General features: G+C 36.5%; 1 protein-coding gene across 1 annotated transcript in view; it reads left to right on the forward strand.

Annotated features, from left to right (window-relative positions):
* The first annotated feature begins 2,369 nt into the window (after positions 1–2,369).
* Positions 2,370–25,179, forward strand: part of DEPTOR (DEP domain containing MTOR interacting protein) — a 187,810-nt gene continuing 165,000 nt past the window's right edge. The window contains exon 1 of the mRNA XM_051971027.1: positions 2,370–2,662. Within this exon, the coding sequence (XP_051826987.1) occupies positions 2,502–2,662 (161 nt within the window). The 5' untranslated portion in view covers positions 2,370–2,501. The remainder of the gene's footprint in view (positions 2,663–25,179) is intronic.

Genomic DNA, 25,179 nt, shown 5'->3' on the forward strand with positions numbered 1-25,179 from the left:
AACTTGTTGATTGAGTGGTTAATTGAAGATAATACATATTTGTAGAAATCAAATCAATAAATATTCAACAATGTGCTTAAAGTACTGTGCTAGATACTTGGGGAGATGCAAAATAAGAATAGACATGTTTTCTGTTCATCTGGGGCCTAGTATGTGAACTTTTGAAAATGTATGGCTGATATAATGTGAGAAGTTTCTCAGTTTATGGTATTTTTAGGAGATAAGTCACCAGGAGACACAGTCTCTCTGTGTAAGCACTTCATCCAGTGTCCAAGAGAATGTCAGAGATAGAATGTTAACTCACATTTTCATGCCTCCAATTCCAACAGTTTACAGTACAAAAAAAAAAAAAAAAGTCTAGAAATGCATAGGAATATATGTAAAGCATATGGCAAACTTTTTCTGGGAAAGCCTGGACAATTGGAAGACTAGTTGCTCCCAAAGGTGGAAGAAGGGTAGAACAGGTTGAATTTCCTTCTGGGAAATTGTAAAGCTGTTTTACAAAACTTAAGCTTACCATGAAAGCGAAAGTCCATCTTCTTAATACTAATATTCTACTGATATTGATACCTAGCAGCAAAATCTGGAATACAATGGTCTTCAAAGAATTAAAAATGAAGATATACAGAGGATAATGGAAAAGTATATGGTGGGGGTGAGCAATATATAAGCAATGAAGACCTCCAAAGAATAACCAAGGAATTGTACAATAGGGAAAGAAAATGGATTGATCATGTAATAAGGATGAGAAGTGATATATGAAGAGCTATAGTGCTCCTCTTGTATCCTCACAATGTCAGATAAAATTGAGAAAAATCTCCTTCAGAAAACCATCTACACCCACAAAGAGGACTGTGAGAATTGAGAGTGGATCACAACATAGCATTTTCATTCTTTTTGTTGTAGTTTGCTTGAATTTTATTTCCTTTCTCATTTTTTAAAAAACTTTTTGATCTGATTTTTCTTGTGCAGCCAGATAATTATATAAATATGTATGCCTATATTAGATTTAACATATATATTTTACCATGTTTAACATATATTGGATTACATGCCATTTAGGGGAGGGGGTGAGGGAAGAGGGGACATTGAAACACAAGGTTTTTCAAGGGTCAGTGTTGAAAAACTATCCTTGCTTATATTTTGAAAATTTTTTTAAAAATTCAATTAAAAAAAAAAGAGAAAGGTCTCCTTCATCTTGGGTAGACCCCTTATGTAGGAATTACAGAAAGACATGGTTAAAAGTTACACAGAATAGACTGACAATTGGGTTAGGATTTCTGACTTGATGAAATCACAGATCCATTTGAATATTTGGCTCCCTGCAAAGACTAGACACAAGACTTAGTTATTCTATTTGCTGAAAAAATAGAAGTATTGTCAGCACCCTGTACATTTTAATGCACTGGGGAGGGGGAGGAAGAAATCCACATTGCCTTATACATTGTATAAATTCTTAATTTAAGAGAAATAAGGAGGGAGAGACCAATGGCTTTGACATCAAAAGATCTGAGTTCAAATGTCCCTCACTATGTGTATGCCTTAAATCACATAATAGATTGCCATTATATAGTGATTTATGAAGAAACTGAAGCTGAGAGGTTAAGTGATTTGGCCAGGATCACACAGCTAGTAGTAAGTATCTAAGTAGAAAAACAATTTATTTTGCCACACCCTATTTCCTCTTCTGTAAAATAAAGTGGTTTGATTACAGTAAAGGTTCTTAACTTTTTGTGTGTCAGAGACCCTCCTTCTCCCAGTTTGATGAAATTTATGGACTCCTCAGAATAATGGTTTAAGTGCATAAAGTGTAAGACATGTGTTTAAAAGGGAAAAAAATATTGAAATAGTTATAATAAAGAAAAAAATTAGGTCTTAGACTCCAGGTTTAAGAACCCTTGGAATAGAGAAAGACTTTTTGGAGGACATGAGTTTTGAAATATTTATAGAAGACTGTTCTTTTTTATTTCCAAAAGACTTTCAAATGGATGATTAATGTTCTCTCTCTGTCCAGTCCACTTTATTATTAAGCCAGTTTAACAATTCTTCCCTCTCCTAATTTAGGCTAATAAGGGTAATAAATAACAACAATAATGTCCAACCGTTTATATAGTAAATCCAAACAATTGATGACCCACACGAGGGGCCACCCAACTTGCGCTCTGTAGATAAACCTTGGGGCCCGGAGTCCGTAGCCAGATCTTGGACACAAGCTGCCCTCAAACTCGCTACTGGACACTAGCCTCGTGTTTATGTTTTCCTCTGGTCCCGCCCATAAGGGCCACGCGGGGCCCTGACCACTCCTATAGGCCCACCCTCTGGACGGTAGCTCCACCCTTTCTCCACCGGGCGGGAGGGATTCACTGCGCTTTCCCCAATCACACGCGAGCCCCGAGGCTGCCCCCAACAGAGATGGCGGCTGGGGCTTCCGTAAGGGCTGGCTGATTTTTAACACCCGGGTGAGTCTACTGCGGAGAGAGAAGAGTGAGCAGCTAGCGAGGATGGAGGAGGAAGGCGGCAGCAGCAGCAGCAGCGGCACCAGCAGCGGCACCGGCTCCGGCACGGGCACGGGCGCCGGCGGCACTGGCATGGTCAGCGGAGGCTTGCAGCAAAGGGAGCTGGAGCACATGGCAGAGATCCTGGTCACCGGGGAGCAGCTACGGTAAGGGACAGTGGCTGCAATGCTCCTGGCAGCTTCTGCTCCGCGCCTAGCTCCCCTGCCCAAGTCCTGCGCTCTGCACTGCGCTGCGCTGCGGTTGCTCGGCGGCTCCGCCTGGGCTCGCGCGACTCCGGCTCCGGCCCCGCGCGCTACAGGCTCCCGGGGCGGTGGCTGCGGCCGTTTATTCCCCGTTTTCCTCTCCGCGGCTCAGGCTGGAGGCACTGCCGGCACTGGAGGCGCAGAGAGCTCCCTGCGCTCCTCCTTCCCAGTCCGACCCGGCAAGGCTGCTTTTCACCCGACAGGATTTGACAGCTGCTGCAGGTTCGCGCGCGGCTGGCTAAGGCCGAGGGGCCAAGAGGGCTAGCTCCTTAAGGGCCGGGTGCGGGTCTACACACCCTCTCCCTATCCCCTTATTCTCCAGCAGCTTCCGTGCCAGGGCGGGGCAGAGCTGATCGAGCTCTTCCATTTGAGGTTTCCTCCCGGTTTTCCGTATCTGTTGAGAGTGGGGAGAAGAAAGCATGGCAGGCAGCACAGAAGTGGCACCGGGGTTCTCGCTGCAAACCCGAGCGTAGTAAGCAGGGCAGAGCTGTTGTCCCCCGCCTCCCTCCAATATTTCCCCCCAGCAATGCAGCAAGAATAGGATTTTTCTGGGCCTGAACTGCCGGATGAGAAGGGATACAAAGAATCTTCACTAGAGATTCACCTATTACGTACGTTGGAAAGGACCTGAGAGAACATCTCGTCCAAACATCTGGTCTTACAGATGAGGAAACGGAGGCACGAAATGTGCCCTAGCTAATTAGTTGAATAGCTGGAGACTAGCATGCACATCGCACATTTTCTGACTGGCATTACACTGTTCCTTGTCTTCATCTTGCCTAATCAAAGCTTCCTTTCTGCCTCTCTCCCAAGTCTCATAGAGACACAACAGTTTTTATTTAGAATGGTCTGCTCATTGTAGAGAGTTTTAAAAATGGAGCTCCGCAGTGGTAGTGATTGTGTGTCAGCTCTGGTGGCCATCTCCTTAGGAAATCATTTTAGTAAGAATAAGATTAGATACACAGCTTGGAAAAGTATGCACCTGCTCTTTCTAACACTTACATGGCGTTTCTACTAATTTTTAATTCTATTAAGATTGAACGAAGAGAATATTTCAAAGAACTCAGTATCTTGCCGTTGACCTTGATTGCAGAAGTGAGAGAAGGATACTATAAGTTGGCATTAGAGCTAATTGAATTTTTAAAGCAAAGTTTTGGTTTACTTTAGAACTGAAAAATAATTTGCATATTTCTCTTCTGTTATAGTTTTATGTAATTCTTTCTCCAGATCAGAATGGTTTATATTTTGTTTTTGTCTTCCCAGTGAATTTACACAGTGCTTTGCACTTAGTGGGGCTTAACAAATACTTGTTGATTTGTTAAAAGAACAATTTTGTTCACCTTCATCTAGAGAAATAGATCATTCAGAGATTGAGAAGACCTTAAAGGTCATCTAGTTTATTCCTCATTGCTTTCCACATGAGAAAAGCAAAGTGATTTATCCAAGGAAAAAAGTTAACAAATGACAGAGCAATTTTAATATACTGTCGCCAAAGTTTTATTGCAACCTGGAGAACAAAACCCTTCATAACTTGCCTCCTGGCCCCATGCATTTTCTAGTTTTCTTATACCATATATCCCCCTCATACAATGGGAACAGTGATACTGCTCTCCTTGATGTTCCTACAACATTCTCCATCCTAACAGTAGTGGCACATTCACTGCCTGTTCCCCTTGCCTTGCATTCTTTTAATCTCCTGTTTTCTGGCTTCCCTATATGTCTTTAAGTGCCAGCTAAAATCCCATCTTCTCTTGGAAGCAAAGGGTGCTGGAACACATGGTAGAGATGTTGGAAGTCTTTCCCTGTTTACCTTAGTTCTAGTGCCCTCCCCCCAGTCAATTATATCCAATTTATTCTGTTTATAATTTATTTGTGCATAGTTATTTTCATATCCCCATTAGACTGTGAGCTCCTTGAGAGCAGACCTTTCTTTGTAATAACTGTTAGCACAATGCATGACACAAAGTAGATCCTTAATACAGGTTTTTTGACTTTCAAGCTTTAATAAGGTAAATTTATACTAAGATTTTTAGAATACCAGATACAGTACTTCTAAAAGTCTTTTAAATGAATCTCAACAAGTGTCCAGTTTCATCTGTTTTCTGCTTGCTGCAGAATATGTCCCTTTCTGTCATTTACTATAATGTTTAGAATCTAATTTCTAATTTGTTTAGAAAGCTCCAAGTTGCTAAAGTGTTCTGTAAGACAAGAGATTACACTAGATTTATTTCTTCACCTTTATTTTAAAGTTTAAGTACTGAAATATGGTATGTTAATTTTTATAGCTTTTAGAATAAATACTGCTTTAATTCTGAATAACTAGAGTTTTCCTTACAATGTTGTTCTTTAGAAAAAAATAAGTTGAAGGAATATAAAATGGTCCTTGGTTGGTTAGCTGACATTGGGAGAGAAATACAAATCAAGTTAGAACAGTGCTTCGTTCTCTAAGCCTCAGTTTCTACCACAGTAAGGGCATTAAATGGAGCAAATTTGAACAGCACTATCTTACTGCAATATAAATACTTAAAAGCATTTTTCAGTATCTATTGGTATATACAGTGTAGTATGTGTTGAGATTGGTGGCACAGGTAGGGAATGCAAACAGATGTAGGGTGTATGCCTCATATACACACCATGAAAAAAATTGCTTTTAAGTTGATGATTGGCAATTTGTATAGCAAAGTTGAATAGTCTTTGTGAATGATATCTAAAAGGAATTAGAATAAAGAGAGGCCATATCAAAATTTTTATATCACCCTGTTGTTTTGCTATACTTAATTTAGGAAACTGGTTGATGATATTCTTCAACTTCTTGATTAACAGAAGAGTCTGGAAAGAATGAGAATGTTGTTATCATTGCAGTTACATCATCATCATCACTACCAACATCATCTAAAGGCATCTCTTTAGCTTGGATCTGCACAGACAGAAGCCATTTGGAACAATTGCTAAATGTGGTTCTTGGCTAATTCATTCTTCCAGTTCCTCTCAGGCATCTGTTTCCAAGGACTTGGCTTTTTTCAGCTTTGATTTCTTTCAAAGCTCATCTGAAGTGCCATCTTCTATATGAATCCTTTCATGTTCTACCAAATGTTAGTGTCTCACCTAGTATTTTTTTTTTGACTTAGTATCTTTTCTGCTTGGCATAGTACCTGACAAAACTGTAGGTACTTAGCTTATTGGTTCATTGGTGAACAAAGAAATGAGAATCTGGGGAGGTAGGTGTAGAGGGCCAGAAAAGGTGTACTTGAATCAAGGACAGCAAGGTACTTATAGTTAAACACCTACTCAGTGTGAGATGATTCTCTAAACATATCTTAATGTGAAATGGTGATGTAATGGTTGCACATGCTCAGTTGCTATAGTGATGTAATCTTATTGAAGTATTCAATGGCTGAGAGGACTGGGAATGAGCCTTTCAGCCACAGACACAAGAGGAGACACAGAGAAGATTTGGGACTCCATCTTTAACCAGCCTTGTGGTGGCTTTCCTGCCTTCATCACTTCTCCACCAAAGACCGAAAGCCCTCCTGAGACCTCCAGAGAACTAGTCCGGACGTTACAAATTGCTCATGGTTGGACCTTGGTCTTTATATGCAGAAGTGATGAAGGCTGGTCAAAGATGGAGTCCCAAATCTTCTCTGTGTCTATTGCTGAGAGTCTTCAGCCCTTGAATACCTCAATATGATTACATCATTACATTAGGTATGGTGCTTAACTAGAGAATCATTATCTCATCAATCACACTGAGTGGGTGCTTAACTATGAGCACCCTGCTGTCAGTATAGCTTTTCAGCAGCTCTGGCCCTCTACAGTAGGCATTGGGACCACTGGGTTCTCTTCCTGATCACAAAAGGTGAGCAGTTAGACTTGTAGATGAAGCATATAACACAATGCCTGGCCATAGCAGGCACATAAGAAATATTTATTGATTGAAGGTCAGGAGAGGAATTGACTGGGAGGTGGGGGGGGCGGTGTTTGAGAGAGGGAGAAAGGACCCATCATAGACAATTAACGAAAGAACACGGTATTGCTCATTATCTTATCTCCTCCTGTACAGGATCTTCCACTGGCCCTTCCCCCTCCCCCCATTTTACCCTCTGTCCCTGAAAAGATATGGATTCTTAGAGTTTGTATGAAACATATATGCATCTTGTGTAAACATGTATTTTTAAATGTTCAAAAAGTTTTTGAATGCGAATGGTGAATGACAAGAAAGCATTTTTAACTTTTTTTGTTGATTTTCTTTTTGTTTGGAGGTCTTTTGCTGATTCAGTGTAACTACAGTTTTAATTCAATAACTACACCTAATTTCTGTATACTTGTGAAAAGTGTATATTTGTATATTTAAATGCATATATATCAAATAGATATATGATCAAATTTATGCAAAGAAAAGTGTAACTTAACCAATTAAGAATATATTATTGCTGTATACTTGCTTTGGGAGGCATGGTAGAGGAAAGAACATTTGTTTTCATATCATATATTGCAAATAATCTTTGAAAAAACTTTTGTTTTGAAATCTTTATTTATTAATTCCATCATTCTAATTAAAGTAATGAAATTTTGTCTCATTTTCTCTTCCAACATTTGCAGCCTAAGAAGTCCTAAGATGTATGTTAATACTTCCAATTTGAATTGAGATGAATAGTGCTTTATTAAAAGTGACTAATGGCTGAGAAATATTTTAGGATTGGAAAGGAGAAAGAGACACTTAATTCAAACATAGTTCTAAGAACTAGAGAAGAATAAAATATGAATTGTCATTGATAAGCAATATTATACACATTGTGACATTATTTTGAATTTACAAAGTCTGGGTTATTGGAATTCAGTTTTTAATAAGTAAAAAATGATCACATAATCTAATGACTTGAATCATGCCTCCCTCCTTTATAATGAAGACCCATCACAGGAATATAGGGGAAAAATTTGATCCTAGTAAATAGATCTCCCTTTGGGTGACCAGAATTGGTTCATGAAAGATCTCAATCACGCTTTCTCATATAAACTTTTTAATCAGAAAAGAATCTTAGATTTCTCCAGCATATAGATCTAGCAATTGGACTTCTTGACAAGTCTTGGTGTTTACCTATTTGTTTCTGTGTACTACTACTGTGTATTCTGGGGATTTAACTAATGTAATATAAATGTTATTAGGTTTTTACCAACCTGGAAAACTTGGGTGACTATATATCTGGCTGCTATCAAAGAAACAAGGAAGTATTATTAATCATCTACTATGTGCTAGGCATATAGGAATACAAAGATAAAAATGAAAGTTCCTGTTCTTAAGGACCTTACCTTCTATTGAAAGGAAACCACATATGCACAATTAAGTAAAATACACACAAAAAAATTGTATATTGATACAAAACAATTTTGTGAAGTAGTGACAATGACAAGTGGGGGGGATCAAAGATGCATCATAAGGGACTGCTAGGTGATATGATGGTTAAAACACTGGGTCTAGAATCAGGAAGATTTAAGTTAAAATCCAGCCTAGACACTTACCAGGTGTGTGACTATCTTTGGGCAAGTCACTTAACCTCTCTGTTTCTTCATCTATAAAATGGGGATAATATTATTCCTTCCCAAGGTGATCGTGAGGATCAAATGAGATAATTGTAAAGCATTTAGCACAACAAAAAAGTTAATATAAATATTAACTATCATTATTAACATGTGTTTGGAATGTTGAGGCCCTACAACCCAGTTAGAGTTCTTGCTTTAGATTGTCTTGATCATACCAGCTCCAAAAAACCCCTGCTCAATTCCATGAGTGCTGAGTACAAGCAACAGCTGCAGAGAATTGGCTTTCTTGCAAAGGGAGCAAGAAAACCTTTTCATTCAATCACAAACAACTCAGCAGTTATCCAGATCATGACTTGAAGTTGAGAAAAACATATGGAACTAATTAATATCTTTTTAAAAATTGTTAAATGGGAACATCCCTTTTAAATCATTTCATAGCACATGCGAGGTCAGCAACTTCATTACTTTACATGTTAAATTCTGGATAGCTCTTAACAAATTGCGACACCTGGGTGGTCTATTTCTGAGAAAAGGCAGGGGAGGAGCTGGAGACAGGAAATAAATATGTGTGTATGTATCAAGTGCAGATTCATACAGAATACTGCTGGCATATATTTTTAAATAAATCATTTTGTTTCACAGCAGTGCCCATCTTTGGCTGAGTTATTTAGAATATTATTCTTTTTATAATCCCACTTTAAAAAGAAGGACTTATCCTTTCTCACAGTCTTAGTTTAAAATATTAACAGTCAAGATTTATTTGAGGTCATAGGAATTAATAGGGGTATGTAGCAGCTGAAAATGTGTTCCATGTACCCATTTTAAGTTACATTTTCTTGGTAAAGTGTAATGGAATTCACCGTACTAGCTATATAGAAATCTTGTGATCCACTAAACTTGAGTGCCTCACTTTACACAGTGTATGTTCCTAGAAAGCTTTTTGAAACATCAATTTTTGTGAAAGGAATTGTCCTTTTACTGTTAAAGCTATCTGATATTTAAAGGAATTCTGTGGTGAATACTTTTGCAATATGAATAATCCATTGATTATCTGTTTTATAAATTTGGATTTTAAGTGCCTTTAAAATTGTTCCATTAACTTTGGTAGTGGGATGCTTCAGAGACTGGCATGTACTGATAGAGAGCCAGAAATTAGAAATCCTAAATCTCTGTAGTTCCATCCTTAAAATGAGCTGGAGAAGGAAATGGCAAACCCTTCTAGTATCTCTGCCAAGAAAATCTCAAATGGGGCCAACAAAGAATCAGATGCAAGTGGAAAAAAAAAAACTGAATATCAACAACAAATCTGTATAGTATATAAACATTATGTTTTGTCATGAACAGAAAAATGAGACACTAATGAGAAATGGACACTTTTTTTCAATAACATTTCTTTGGGATTTATATGTAAAAATTTTTTTCCAAGTTAGATTGAGTTATCACTTTATAAAAAATTGAGTAAAAGCACGGGACCCCAACAAAACAGAAGAACAATGACACTTATGTTCTCAAGGAATGGAAACAGATTCTCATGACTTTTTATCTACAGAATTCACTGTAAGAGACACACTTAAAGAATTTCTGCGTAGAAGTCAGTGTTACACAATGGTCTTTCACTGGCTTTGGAATTTAAGGTCCTGTGTTCTAATTTCAACCTCTAGAACTTGGGTGAGCCACTCAAACTATCTCATCTATAAAATGGGGGGTTAAACTACATGGCATTTCAGTTCTATTTCAGTTCAAGATCTGTGTTCTTTCTGGAAAGCTGAGGATTCATTATAAGAGTTCCCACCTCTTGTTCATCTCAAATGAGGTAATGTGCTTTTTTGCAAGTCTTATTGTATAAATGCCAGTTATTCTTTAGGAAGCCATATGAGATTATGGTCTTATATTCCTTAGCAGCTCTTATTAAAGAACTGACAAAAAGAGGTATGAGTAATACTCATCTCTATTGAAAACACAGGGTCTATGGGACTCCATTCCTGGAATGATGCAAAAGAATGGGTGGTTTTCAGTGCCTTCTGAGAATAAAGAAGAATGAAATTGAAACTTTCCAGGCTTTCTATTCTGATCTCCTATATTATGTAACATAGAGGGCTAATCTTGGCTTGGAAACACTGGGAAAACATTTTGATAATTCATTTTATAGTTCATGATGCTCAAACCACACACACACACACACACACACACACACACACACACACGACAAGAACGCTTTACATCCTAGAATACTTACTAGGACCTGTGAAATGGTAAAATCTTTTGTTATCCTGCTTCAAAATAAATTTCAAAGAGGTCTTAATTTCCCTTTAGTGGGATGTGAAGTCATGATAATTATATGGAACAGGAATAAAAATTATTTCTTGCTATTGTGTACCAGGTCAGAAAAAAATATATACAAATGAAAATGGTTTAAAGGAGTTATTGTTGTGGCATTGTTCTTGTGTGAGCTGTGTTTATGTGCATATTTGCATGTGTATATATGTATATACATACATTATATGTATATACATACAAGCACACACATGTAGTTAGTAAGCATTTATTAAGCTAAGTGCGATGTCTAATATGGGCTGGTGATATAAAAACAATCTGCCCTCAAGAAGCTCACGATCCAATGGAGACAATGTAAATAACTATGTGCAGGCAAGCTATATACAGAATAAATTGGAATTAATCCACAGAGGGAAGGTACAAGGAAGAAGAGGGATTGAGAAAGTATTGTAGAACACTTTCTGATTTCTACTGATTATGAATTTATTAAGGGTTCCTTATAACTGCTGAACTCAGGTCCAGAGCACACACATACATTTACAGAAATATGTACACATTATTTTTTAAATAACTTTTTATAGACAGAACCCATGCCAGGATAATTTTTTACAACATTATCCCTTGCATTCACTTCCGTTCCAATTTTTCTCCTCCCTCCACCCCCTCCCCCAGATGGCAAGCAGTCCTATACATGTTAAATATGTTAACAGTATATCCTAGATACAATATATATGTGCAGAACTGAACAGTTCTCTTGTTGCACAAGGAGAATTGGATTCAGAAGGTATACATAACCCGGGAAGAAAAACAAAAATGCAAGCAGTTTACATTCATTTCCCAGTGTTCTTTCTTTGGATGTAGCTGCTTCTGTCCATCCTTGATCAATTGAGACACACATATGTTAGGAGCTGGACCTGTCATTTCATTGGAGGGAATGCCCTCTATCAATGCAGGTTGGCGTCTCTTTGCAATTTCTAATCTTAGAGAATTAACAAACACTAAAACAGTGATTTGACCCCAGGATCACAAATCCAGTGTATATTCAAGCAAGAACTTGCATCTAGAGCTTCCAGACTATTGAGGTAGCATCTTTGTGTGACTTTCTCATTATTATGGAAGGTGTTATCTCCCTCCCAGTCAGCCAGGCTCACAACTTGTGATGTGTCATCCTCAGTTCCTCACTTTCTCTCACCCCACATATCAAATCTATTATTAAATCATCATTTTCACCTTTACAACACCTCTCCTCTTTCCAATCACCTAGACAGACACTATTCTGGTATATATAGGCTTTCATCACTTCTCACCCAGACTATGCAATAGTCTGTACCTGTGCCTCAGCTATTTCCCCATTCCAAATCCTGCCTCCACTCAGGGGACAAGCAGATTTTTCCTAAAACTTATGTCTGACCATGTCTCTGCCCTACTTAAATTGTTTCCCTATAACCTTTTGGATCAGATATAAGCTACTCTGATATTTAAAGGCTTGCCCCCTCCAATTATTCCAATCTTCTCAAAGGCAGATGCACATCACAATTGATAAAATGGTGGGCTGATATCAGAAAGACGAGTTCAAATGCAGCCTCAAACAATTACTAGCTGTGTGACTATCCTAAATAAATCGCCTGGTCACTCCCTGCTTCATTTTTCTCATCTGTAAACTGGGGATAATTCTTACCTCCTAAAGCTATTGTAAAGATCAGATGAGATATTATTTGTAAAGTGCTTAGCACTTAGCATTTCATAAACATTCATTTCCTTCTTATACTTTACTCCATTCCATATTTTCTATGATTCAGCTATATTAGCTTACATTTCTTGACCCTGTATCTTTGTAATGTTTATACTTTGTGCCTGTTATGCTTTTTCTCCTTATCTGAGCCTCTTCATTTCCCTGGTTTCCTCTAAGATTCCATTTAAATCCCACTTCTACAGGAGGCCTTTCTCCAGGGTGCCTTCCCTCTGAAATTACATCAACTCAATATTTCTTTTTTCTGTTTGGGTATGTTGACATGTCTCATTAGATTAACTCTTTGGGAACAGAGACCATGAGTTTAATTTAGCACAGTGCCTGTCAACCTGTCAATCTAGTTGATTGACTTGACTTGCCTTAATTTAATTATATGCTGCCCTCCCCAAATACTACTCCCATCTCTCTGTCTCTCTCACATTTAGCACAATAACTGACACACAGTAAGTACTTAATAAATGTTTATTGATTAATACACAGACACATAATTTATTATGAACTTTAAACATCAAAAACACCAATTAAATACATTTTCTACCCATTTGCATTTGAAAATGTGGATTCTGACATGCTGAATGTCCCTAATTTAGTAGAGGCAGCATAATGAAGGTAATAGTAATCTACCCTCAATCAGAAAGACTCATCAATTTCCTTCTGACACTTAGGTGTGTCCTAATAGTCATTTGCTTTATTGGTGCCTCAAGCAAGTCTTTTAGAGTACTTGTTGATCCTCTAGAGGACTCTGAATGCGGGAATGTGATGTCAGGACTTCCAAGTAAACTGGATTTAAGTGAGGGAGAGCTGTGCAAAATCACCTGCCTTTCCCCTCCGGAGCCATCTGAGTCCAGTGGCCAGATACAGATCAGGATGCCCGCAGATAGCCCTGGATGTGATGGGAGAGGAAGACTCCGGGTTCCTGCCCCAAGCAGAAACAATTGTTGTTTACATTCTCTCTGTATCAATCAGGGACCAAAGACCAAGTGAGGCTTGAATTGGAATCTATTGGCCAATCAAGAGAGCCAGAGTGATTTGGGTTTAAGACATGTTTGGTTTTGTTTTTTTTTTTTAAATAGTATTTTATTTTTCCAAATGCATGCAAAGATAGTTTTCAATATTCACCTTTGCAAAACCTTTGTGTTCCAGATTTTTTCTCCCTCTCTATTCCTACCTCTCCCTGATACAGTAAGGAATCTGATATAGCTTAAATAAGTGTAATTCTCCGAAATATATTTCCATATTTGTCATGACATGTAAGAAAACTCAGATCAAAAGAGGAAAAAAATGTGAGAAATAAAAAAGAAACCAAGCAAACAGAAACAAAAGGTGAAAATACTGTACTTTGATCCACATTCAGTCTCTAAAGATCTCTCTGTGGATGCATATGGCACTTTCTATCACAAATCTTTTGGAATTAAAACATAGTTCTTTTTAAAAATGTGACCTATAAACCTCAAGATATTTTGTGAGGTTTCATTGATCAAAATGTATATTTCTTTTGGTAGAATACTCACAGGCAAGGGTATGATTCCTCAGGTGGAAAAAGGGAGTAAAAGAAAGGAGGACGGGAAGGAAGGAAAGCAGGAGAAAGAGAAGAAGGAAGAGGAGGAGAGGAAAAAAAGGAGGAAGGAAGTTGATTTGCATAGTAAGAACTAGCCAGTTGGGTCCTATTCACAGATTGTTTGTCCTTCATTCTCAGAAAGGACCATGACATTAAGAAGGTAATGTTATAACTTGCAACTGAATTGAATTTAAATGAGGGTAAATTGTTTAAAGTCACCAGCCTCAGTCTAGCCTCTAGAGCCATTTAGGTCAAATGCAAAATATAGATCAAGATGACTACAGGTCATCTCCTTAATTATTTATTGAATGACAAGTGAAGGAATGAAAGAAATTTTGAGCCATTTTTGCCTTTTTTTTAAAGGAAGACTAAATTTAGGGTTCTAGATACCTGTTATTTCCTATTATGTGATAAGAGGACCATAGAGTAAATGAAAAAGAATGCTTGATCCTTCCAAAATCTTCAAAAAGTTTGTTTCAAAAGGTGAGTAGACTTTGGTTTTGTTCCTGATAAGCATACAACATAAGGGTAAGTAGATCAGAATTTTCCCTAGAAAATAGTAAATTCTATATCATTGCTTTGAAATCAAATTCACAAGATGGTCAATAATAGTATGTGTGAGGATAGATTAATATGTCTATGAAAATCTTAACTCAAGAAATAGCCTCAGTGAAGAGCTCAAAGGTCCTTCAGTGACTTCCTATATTTTCACTCTCCTGGAATTAGGTAAATCTGATTATGACCCACATAGAGAGTTTCAGGGTAGTGGAACATGGAATGAAAAGACTTTAAGACTGCAATCTTAGAATAATGAGAACAGTTAGAAATTTATACCAATCCCTATCACCATTATAATAATTGTCATAAAAGCAGATTTGAATACATTTATCTGTTCCCATTTCAGTTTTTGCCACAAGACCAATGTGCCAGAATTTTAATGCTATATAATTATATATCTTGTAAATTAAAGCAGCATGGCATACTGGATAGGAATAGCATATATATATATATATGTGTGTGTGTGTGTATGTGTGTGTGTGTGTGTGTGTGTGTGTATACATACATATATATTTTAACTTCATTACGTCTGCTCTTACTGTAATGCTGCTAAGTTTTATTTTTTCTTTCTACCCTGAGACATTTTTCTGATATTTGCCAAATGTGTATTAGATAGGAGAAATTCATTAAAGTAATGTCTTGACACTAGAGTCAATACAGCCTGGAGAAAGCTGGGGAGGATGCTGCCCAAATCTTGGCAATGGTTCTCAGACAGATTAGTCCTGTGGATATGGATAGGTAGCAAGCAGAATGGCTATGAACAAATACCATTGACAGGCACCCTTGACAGGTTCTGATTTGGAAGCAAATAAAGGTTAGGACCTGTCCAGAGTCACACAATGACATCCTCTTAAATAACTTTTAAAAGTTCAGCTTGACCATATAAGAAAAAAACAAGTGAATTACAAATGATAACTTCCAGTCAATGATAGATCTCAATTTATATATCTCATTCAACTTAGTGTATGTAGCTTATGTGGCCATTGAAAATGGATGATGTTCTGGGCCCAGAATTGAAGGATTGAGTAATCTAGAATATCTTTGTGATTTCATTGGTATAAAGAACTATCAGATAAGGAAACTCTTTCTACTGATGCAAGTGGGACCCTTTTCTGCAGTGTATCTTCTCAAAGAATTACCTAAAGCATTGAGAGGCCAAATGACTTCTCTAAGATCACATAGTCAGGATATAAGAGGTAGGATCTAAAGCCAGGTCATCTTAGTGCTGAGAGAATTACTACCTGTGCTACTTCTCATAAAATAGTAATGTTAAAAAAGATAGGCATATGCTTCAGGGAGATTTTTTTTTTCCTATAGAGTTAAGCTGAATTTTAAAAGTTATCATTTAGGAGGCTATAACATTTTCTAGCCTCAAACACTTCCTACCAGTGTTTACCTAACTGATCACTTAACCTCTATTTGCCTCTCTGTACTTTATCTGTAAAATGGCTGGAGAAAGAAACACTTCATTGTCTTTGCCGAGAAAACCGTAAATGGGATCATAAGGAGTCAGAAATGACTGAAAATGGTTAAAGTTTCAACCGTCTTCCAAGGATTGATTCAATCACTGCAATATCATCTATAAACAAGCATTTGAAGGACTTTACCATTTACAGGGAATTTCTCTTCCATTTGATCTCTGAAGTGGGCATCCTCCATTAGCTATGGCAAATATATTTAACAGGCATATAACTCCCCGATTTCTGCTTCTCTTTATCTTAATAAGCAGAGGGTCATAGAACAAAGTTATCTCTATTGTAATATCTTTCAGGAAAATCTTGTATGACTTTGACATATGACTGAGATATAAGCAAATTAACTTTAAGATAGCAATTTCTGCTGATAAATCAAATGCAAGTTCATACTCAACAAACAAATATAATAGGATCTTTTTTGTTCTCCATCTTTTAGTCATTTTTGTTTTTACAAGTATTTGGTCTGATGAAGAAAATTATTTTCCAAAGTCCATTATTTCCCTTTTCATACTTTTATTAAGGATTATCTCCATGTATGTATAGATTATTTACATAAATATTATAATGAGATGGAAAAGTAGGTATATTAAGTGATATTAATTTTCTTTCAAATGTCCTTTGTCCCTCTTTGATTATAAGGGCTGTGATTCTTCTCCTCCCTACACCTCTCCAAAATTTTTGTTTCGTTCCAATCTTTCACCTCTTTTTAGAATCGACCCTTTAGTACTCCCAGAGTTGTCTACTTCCGCATAGGTCTGTTGTGTGTCTATTTGATCTTGTTTAGGAACTTTTCATATTTTTGTTTTCTTTAGTGACATTTTTATTTCATGCAGCACACTGAATTCTTTGATGCTAAAATTCAAAGGTGGTGATTCCACCATGATTAAAGATGAAGTAAGTTTGTTTTCTTGATTGGTGAGTGAGTGGACACTGACTCACAAAGCCCACCACTGTGTATATTTACCCATCCCCAGACTAGACCATTGAGACCATGTTTTACATTCCATTCAGCTATCTACCTTGTGATCTTCTTGTCATCCAACCTGCTGATATATATCCTCCAGATTGAAAGATTTCTAGATACCTTGGGATATCCTGGGAGATTTATTGCATTAATGTTTAAAACCCCTTTCCTGGGGCTCACTGTATTAACTGGTACATAAGTGAGCCCAGACTCACATAGTTCATTGTATCTAACCAGTCCAGCCCAGATCATTTAGACCACACTTTATATCTCTTAAGGCTATAGACCCAAGTCATCATTTTGCTGTTTACTTTGCCATCGTGGATATCCTATGATTCCCTTGCCCCTTTGTCCTTTCACTTAACTATGGCTCACCCCTCATTTTCTATATCAATATTCAAATCACTGAACACAAGATAGTGATAAAAATGCAATCATGCCAGTGAGGTCCACTAAAGTTCATGTTCTCATTTGGGCTCCCAACTGTTGCATTTAATATATTTGTATATATTATTTATTTGTTTACATTATATAATTTTATCATACATTAATATTTATTATAATTAACATAATATAATTATTATATTATGTAATGTATATACCACAATAACAATGTAGTAATAATACAATATAACATATTTATTATAAATTATATAAGATATAAATTAATATTTAATATCCCCACAATAGTTGGTCAGAATCTTTCTTCTCCAAGACTCTGACTGCATCTCTCAGAAAGATTGAGTTCAGTTATCATATTTTTCATCTGTCCTCCAAATTTCAAAATTGCACTATCTTTTTTTTATTAAAGCTTTTTATTTTCAAAACATGCACAGATAATTTTTCAACATTGACCCTTGTAAAACCTAGTGTTCCAAATTTCCCTCCTCCCCACCTACCCTCTTCCCTAAATGGCAAGTAATCCAATATATGTCAAACATGTTAAAAATATATGCTAAATCCAATATATGTATACATATTTGTACAATTATCTTGCTGCATGAGAAAAATCAGATCAAAAAGGAAAAAAAGGAGAAAGAATACAAAGTGCAAGCAAACCACAACAAAAAGAGTTATCCATCAGTGCTTCTACTGGGCTTATATCCCAAAGAGATCATAAAGGAGGAAAAGGGACCTATATGTGCAAAAATGTTTGGGGCAGCCCTCTTTGTAGTGGCAAGAAACTAGAAACTGAGTGGATGCTCATCAGTTGGAGAATGGCTGAATAAGTTATGGTGTGTGAATATCATGTAACATTATTTTTCTATAAGAAACTATCAGCAGGATGATTTCAGAGAGGCCTGGAGAGAGTTATATGAACGGATGTTGAGTGAAATGAGCAGAACCAGGAGATCATTGTACATGGCAACAAGATTATAATATGGTCATGACTCTTGAACAATGAGATGATTGAGGTCAGTTCCAATAATCTTATGATGAAGAGATCCATTGATATTCAGAGAAAGGACTGTAGGATTTGACCCCAGGTTTGCTGACTCCAGAGATAGTACTTTTTCTGCTTTTCTTCCGTTACCATACTACCCTAGCAAAGTGGCTTGTCCCCAAAACAGGTTTTTAAAAATTGTTTAGAACAATGAAATATATTATTTTAAAATTTTTAAAAATTTTATCTTATTTTTAATTTATGAAATAAAACAAGCATTTCCATAACAGTAGAATAATAAAAAAGATGATTACATGTAAAACTGCAAATCTATTATGTACAACTTGCTTTTCTTTTTAAATATATGACAAATTTATCTTGTATATTTCTTACCTTACCCCCCCACTTTAGAGATGGCTGCCATTAGACACAAATAAACCTACATACATATATATACATATGGTTTTTTAAAAATCGCTCTCTCAAAGGTCACTAATGATCATTTAAAAGGCTAAATCCAATGACCTTTAAAAAAAATTCTCATCTTTCTTGACTTTACTTTCAGCATTCAACATCAAGAGGCATAGTGATTTAGTGTAACGAATAGTGAACTTGAATAGAGTTCCAATCTTGACTCAGAGACATATTAACTCTGTGACCTTGGAGAACTTACCTCTTAGAAGTTTTGTTTCCCCATCTATAAAATAGAAACAATAAAACACTTAGTAAAAACACTGGCTGCCACTGCCATAGCAGCAGCAACAAGCATTTATTAAATGCTTTATTATGTGGTAGATCCTATGCTAAGGGCTGGGGATGCAAAGACAAAAATTGTCCCTGTTTTCTAGGAACTCACAATCGACCCACCACTCACAGCTGTTGTAAAAGTTTTAGAAAACTTAAAAGTGATTTTAAATGATGACATTGACATTCTTCTTTTGAGTACTTTCTGTTCCCTTCATTTCTGTTATACTTCTCTCTTCTCAATCTCCTGCCATCTATCTGGACATACTTTTACTCTATTTCATCATTCTCAACCCTCTCTAAGTATTAAAATACCCTGAGAAATTTTCCTAGGTCCTTTTTTCTCTATGTATGTTCTCTTAAGGACTTTTTTTTTTTACTTCCATGGATTCAATTTATCACTTCTGTGCACATGATTTCTATATCACTGTGCCTTTTGTTTAAACTTCAAACCTAAGTCTAACAGTCTTATTGAAACTTCAAACACAACTTGTTCAAAACTAAACTTAATTTCTCCCCTAAAGATCTCCTATGCACCTCTTCATATTTGTTGATGGGACCACCATTCCTCTCTCAAACAGGGACAAACTCATAGGATCTAAAACAGGAAAAACCCTTACAGGTCCTTTAGCCAAGACCATTCATTTTTAGATAAAGAGAATGAGGTTCAGTGATTAGCCAAAGACTATACAGGTGGTTCACAGCAGACTCAGGGTCTCTGACTACAAACCCAGTCTTTCACTTGCAAGATCTTGCTTCTTGACCAATAGTCATGTATGATCCAATTACAGCAATTATCTCAATTGCTTCCACTAATTGGCAATGCTAAGAGCTTGAAGGGAAGAAATTTAGCACTTTTTTTATTAACTTCAGTCACCAAGTATTTAATGAGTGTCTGCTGTGTGATGCTTTTGATGGCAGAGGAGAAATTAGTAGACTTGTTCTGGGCCTGAAGAAGTTGGAAGTCTACCAAAAAGTGCTTCTTTCAATTTTTGCTGAGGTCATAAGGCCATAGAATTTAAAAGATTTAGATATTGAAGAGATCATAAAACCTTTCTAGTCCAACTTCTTCATTTTTACAGATAAGAATACTGACCCAGAGAGTTTATCTCAAGGTGATTCAAGGAATAAAATGCCAGAATTTAGATTTGTTGTTTGTCCTTTGTTCTCAAAGAGGACCATGACATTAGGTTGGTGATGCCATGAGATGCAAGGGAATTGGATTTAAGTGAGGGTGGGCTATGTAAAGTTACTATTCTTATATTGTCCTCTAGTGCCATCTGGGTTCAGTAGTAAGATATAGGGATTCTTTAATTCTAAACCCATTTTGCCCTCTCTTATGGTAGGGGATAATGGATATGGGTGTACATTAGCATGATTGATGTGTTGGTTAATTTTCCTAAACAGTTTCTCCCCCTCCTTTCTATTTTTATTAATTGTCATAAAGAAAGACTTCTCTACAGTAGACAGATGAGGCATATATTTAGAAATGAAACAGATGTAAAAAGAAAATATATTCAATGTGTTTTTAAATGTTTAGGCAAATAATATGCTATATTTTAACTAATAAGCCTACGGAAAACATATATTCTAAGTGACCTTATGATATTTTACCAGTTATCTCAGTGAAGGTAAGTTCTATCTCCATTAAGAATGTGCCCAGATTATTCACAAGGAGAATGCGAGAAAAGAGAAAGCTGTATGAGAGACAGAAATGTGTGGCAAACATTAGCTCCAGATGGAGAATCAGGGGCCCTACTCTCAAATATGATCCCAATATTTCCTTGCAAAGTGATCTTGGTCAAATCCATTTAAAAAAAGAATAATACTGTGTAACAGGGTTACTATAAGGAGAAAATCAATCTTCAAGCACAAGAGAAATATGAACTGCTGTTAGTACAGCTATTTCTATCCTTTCAATAGCTTACAAAGATGCTGTAGCTTTTTACAAGAAAACCAAATTCAGGGTTCTGCATCAGACACAAGGTTTAAATAAATGGGAAATAAAAGAAGAAAAAGAAGCAAAGAAAATGACTTTGTAACCACAATTTGTGTAACCACAAATCTAGTGCTTCATGGATTGTACACAGACCAGGCCTTGGAAGATGGACTTGTCGTTGTCATTACTAAGGTAAATAGATGGAGCCCTTAATAGAAATAGCAATCAAGAGGAATTAGGTCTCCTCCAAAAATAATTGTGCTGACCTAGTAAACAACCAGGAAAATTGAAATTGAAAGTTTACACTCAGGTAAAATGGATTATCTCTCATAACTACAAGATTGGGGGTGTGTTTTCTCCAAGTAGCTATTAGTGTTAAACCAACAATTTGGAGCATGCCTCAGATCCTTAATTATACAACTTTGGAAAAAATCATTTAACCACTCAGTGACTCAGTTTCCTCTTCTGTAAAATGAAGTAATTGGATTTAGTGACCTCTAAGGCCTCTCTTACAGCTTTTAATATATATTCTATGATCTTTAAAAATTGCATTTGTATATATACACACTTGAAATGCTTGTAGATTTCAGGCCAATTTATATGAACATCTATATTTTGGTTCAAAATGTTGATAGCATGACAGTCTGGTACTAATAAGGAAGAAAATTAGATAATCTGATGGAAATTGGCTAATTTACACAATGGGAGAAAGAATTCCTAATTTCTTTTATTTTCCCTTGAATAGCTCCCCTAAAACTGTAGCCAACTAACTTTCTCCAATTGGAAAAGATCAAAAGAGCAAATGAAGTGACAGTCTCCAGTTGTGAGCCAGGAATTTAATATGAGGCTTGCCAGCCTCTTCTTTCTCCCTTTCTTCCCAATGCTTCATTTGCAATCATTATTATGCTGAAAGCCCAAAATATTGAAACATCAAATACATAGGAATTAAAACTAAGCTCTGGTTTCTGGACAAAACATGTCAACCCTTAGACCATCTTGGACAACTCATTAGTTGTCCAAATTCTCTTTTTAAATTTTTTTTATTGACAAAAAATATGCATAGGTAAGTTTTCAACATTGATCCTTGCAAAAACTTCTGTTTCAACGTTTCCTCTCCTTCCCTTCATCCCTTCCCCTAGAGGCAGGTAGTTCCATACATGTTAAATATGTTAAATACTATATATATTAGTATGTATACACACACACATTTATACATTTATACAGTTGTCTTGCTACAAAAGAAAAATCGGATGTAGAAAGAAGGTAAAAATAACCTGGAAAGAAAAACAAAAATGCAAGCAAACAATAACAGAAAGAGTTCTACACCTATTTTCATTGGGACCAAAGAATTACTAGGACTGAGAAAGGACTAACCAGTAAAGGTCACATAACCTCTCTGAGAAGACATTATCCCTCCTGACAGAATATACTCTAATTTTCCCAGATTTTAAACATGTCTTTGGATGTTATTTAACAACATGATGAACAAATACTGTTCTCAAACTCTTATGAAAGCTTTGTCAACACCTCCGAATATGACTGTAGGCTAGATCCCATATCTAATAACAAAGGAGGTATATTGGGGACACCTAATCCAACTTGCTCTTTTTACTGATGAGATAGCTTCTGAGAGGTTGAGTAATTGATCCAAGATCACTCAGTGATTGGCAAAGAAGGGACAAATCCAGGTTTCTTGACTTCCAGACAGTGTCCTTCCCACTACATCCCATTTCCTCTGCTGGTAGATTTCTTTTTATTTCTGAAAATTTCCTCTGGAGGAGGTCTAGTGATGGAAATATTCTGATAAAGGGTTCAAGATGAGGAACTTGAACTCAAAGCACATTAAAGATGAACATTTTTAAAGGGGATGATTTTTACTTTTAATCTTGCTAAAGCATGAAGGGCAGAATGGTTCCAAATGTTTTTACATGTCCTTATTCAATCTTCTCCTCATCCATTTTAAATTATCTGGTAGACAAAGACACATTTCTAATAGTTTTCAATATACTTTTCCTGTCTTGATTTACTAAAATAATTTAATACATAAAGATACATTTCTAATGTTTTCTAAATATACTTTTTCTTTCCATATTAATTTAATACATAAAATTCATAGAACAAAATTCAATCTGTTAATCCTTAGATAAGAAGGATTACTAATGAAACAAAAAAAAACTTTAAAATGTTAAGTTATTTAGCTTCCATTTTATGCAGAAAATAAGCATGGATTAATTTGAAGTTCCCAATGTCCAAATCCTTTCCCCCTTTTGTCTCCACCACTTATGAGTTTAAAGTACTATTAGGTTTTTCATGCTTCCAAACATCCTTCTACTGCCCCCCTGGATTCCTTATAAAAACTGTCAGTTTTTGTAGGACATGGTGTACTCTATAAAAGGATCAATGCAAGGGTACCTATTCTCAGAGAACTTAGTACCACAGTTGTAAGGAACTGTAAAGAATCCAAGTTGTAAGGAATTGTTAGAGAGCATCTAGTCCCATGGGGAATATGTGGTTAGAGACTAGACAACTTACAAAGTAACTTATGATGGAGTATAAAATTAAATTTATAGTAGCTTTTGGTTGAAGGCCAAAAAATTGGAACTAGAAGGAATTCACTGAATCCAACTCTTTCATTTTACAGATAAGGAAACTGAGACGGAGACCTACTTCACTTGGTGATTTCAATCTAATGGTTCTCAAATCTACCTTTCCTGCTTCATCCTCTCTGGTGACCTCCAATTCTTTGTCTCTAATTACCTTTCAGACATCTCAGATTAGAGGTCCAGTAGATATCTTAAACATGTTCAAAAAAGAACTCTCTTTCCTCCTAAAATCTCTTCCTTCTTAGCTTCCTCATTATTATGAAAGGCAACAGCATCCTCCCAGTCCCCCAGGCTTGCAGGAACTTTCCCCCATTCCTCCCATATCCAATCTAGAAAGGACTACTAACCACCTCCAACACATCTCTCAAACAAGCCTCTTTCTTTCCTCTGACACTGCCATCCATCTAGTCCAGACCCTTATTACCTCAACCTTAGGCTACTGTAGTAGTTCCTGGTGGATCTGCCTGCCTGTCACTCTCCACTATAATCCATCTTCTATTAAGCACCAAAATGATTTTCCTAAAGTTCAGGTCTGATCAAGTCCTCTCCCTACTCATTCAAGTCCAATGGGCTCCCTATCATTTCTAGGATCAAATGCAAAATGATCTGTTTGACATTCAAGACCCTTCACAACTTAAACTCCTTTCTACCTTTTCAATCTTTCTATACTTACTCCCCATGACTTTTTTGATTCAGTGGTACTGATTGCCTACTGGCTGATCCATGAACAAGACTCTCCATCTTTAGACTCCTGGAATTTTCACCTCCACCTCTGTCTACTAATTTACCTAACTTTCTTTAAATTCTATTTTTATAGGAAGTTTTCCTCAACCCCCCCTTAATTCTAGTGCCTTTCCTCTATTAATTACTTCCTATTTATCCTGTACAAAGCTTTCTTTGTCTATGTTTATTTGTGTGTTGTGTCCCCTATTAAACTCTAAACTCCTTGAGAGCAGAGATTATTTTGACTTTGGCCTCTTTCTCTATCCTCCAGTTCTTAGCACAATGCCTGGCACAGAGCAGGTGCTTAAGAAATATTAATTGATTGATTAATTGTAGATAAAAAGTGAAAGAACAACTCATTTGTTTGAGGTTAGGAAGTGATAATATAAGTGCAATGGCAGAACCTGGCATCTGGTAATGGATTATTCAACTTGTTTTTAAGTATTTCAGCTTTTTTCCTTTCTTTTCTTGAAACGGGTTGCACAGGTGGCTGGGTTTTATTTATTCAGTACACAGATAATTTTTCTAAGTATGCCTGGTTTGCTCCCTATTTTGCTGAGATTGTGCTAAATAGGTCTCCTACAGATCCCTGGAACAGTTGGGTTTGATATGTGTTGGGTTTGATGATCTTGTACTTATGTTCCATTACATCACATACTTCTTGAAGTTTCAGTGATCATATTTTATACTAGGACCATGCCTTAAAACCAAATCACTCTGACTCTCATTGATTGAATTACCATAGGCCCTCATACCAGGACCAGAACTGGGCATTGTTTGTGCCCTGATGGGCTCAGAGTGAATGTAAATAGGAAGTGCCTCTGTTTTGGCCAGAATCCTAGAAGATCTTCCCATCCCAGATTGATTTTTTTTGACTAGGTTAAAAAGGCCATTCCTTGCTTCTTTTCTTA

Source organism: Antechinus flavipes, chromosome 1 (assembly GCF_016432865.1).
Source record: "Antechinus flavipes isolate AdamAnt ecotype Samford, QLD, Australia chromosome 1, AdamAnt_v2, whole genome shotgun sequence".
Taxonomy (NCBI): Eukaryota; Metazoa; Chordata; class Mammalia; order Dasyuromorphia; family Dasyuridae; genus Antechinus; species Antechinus flavipes.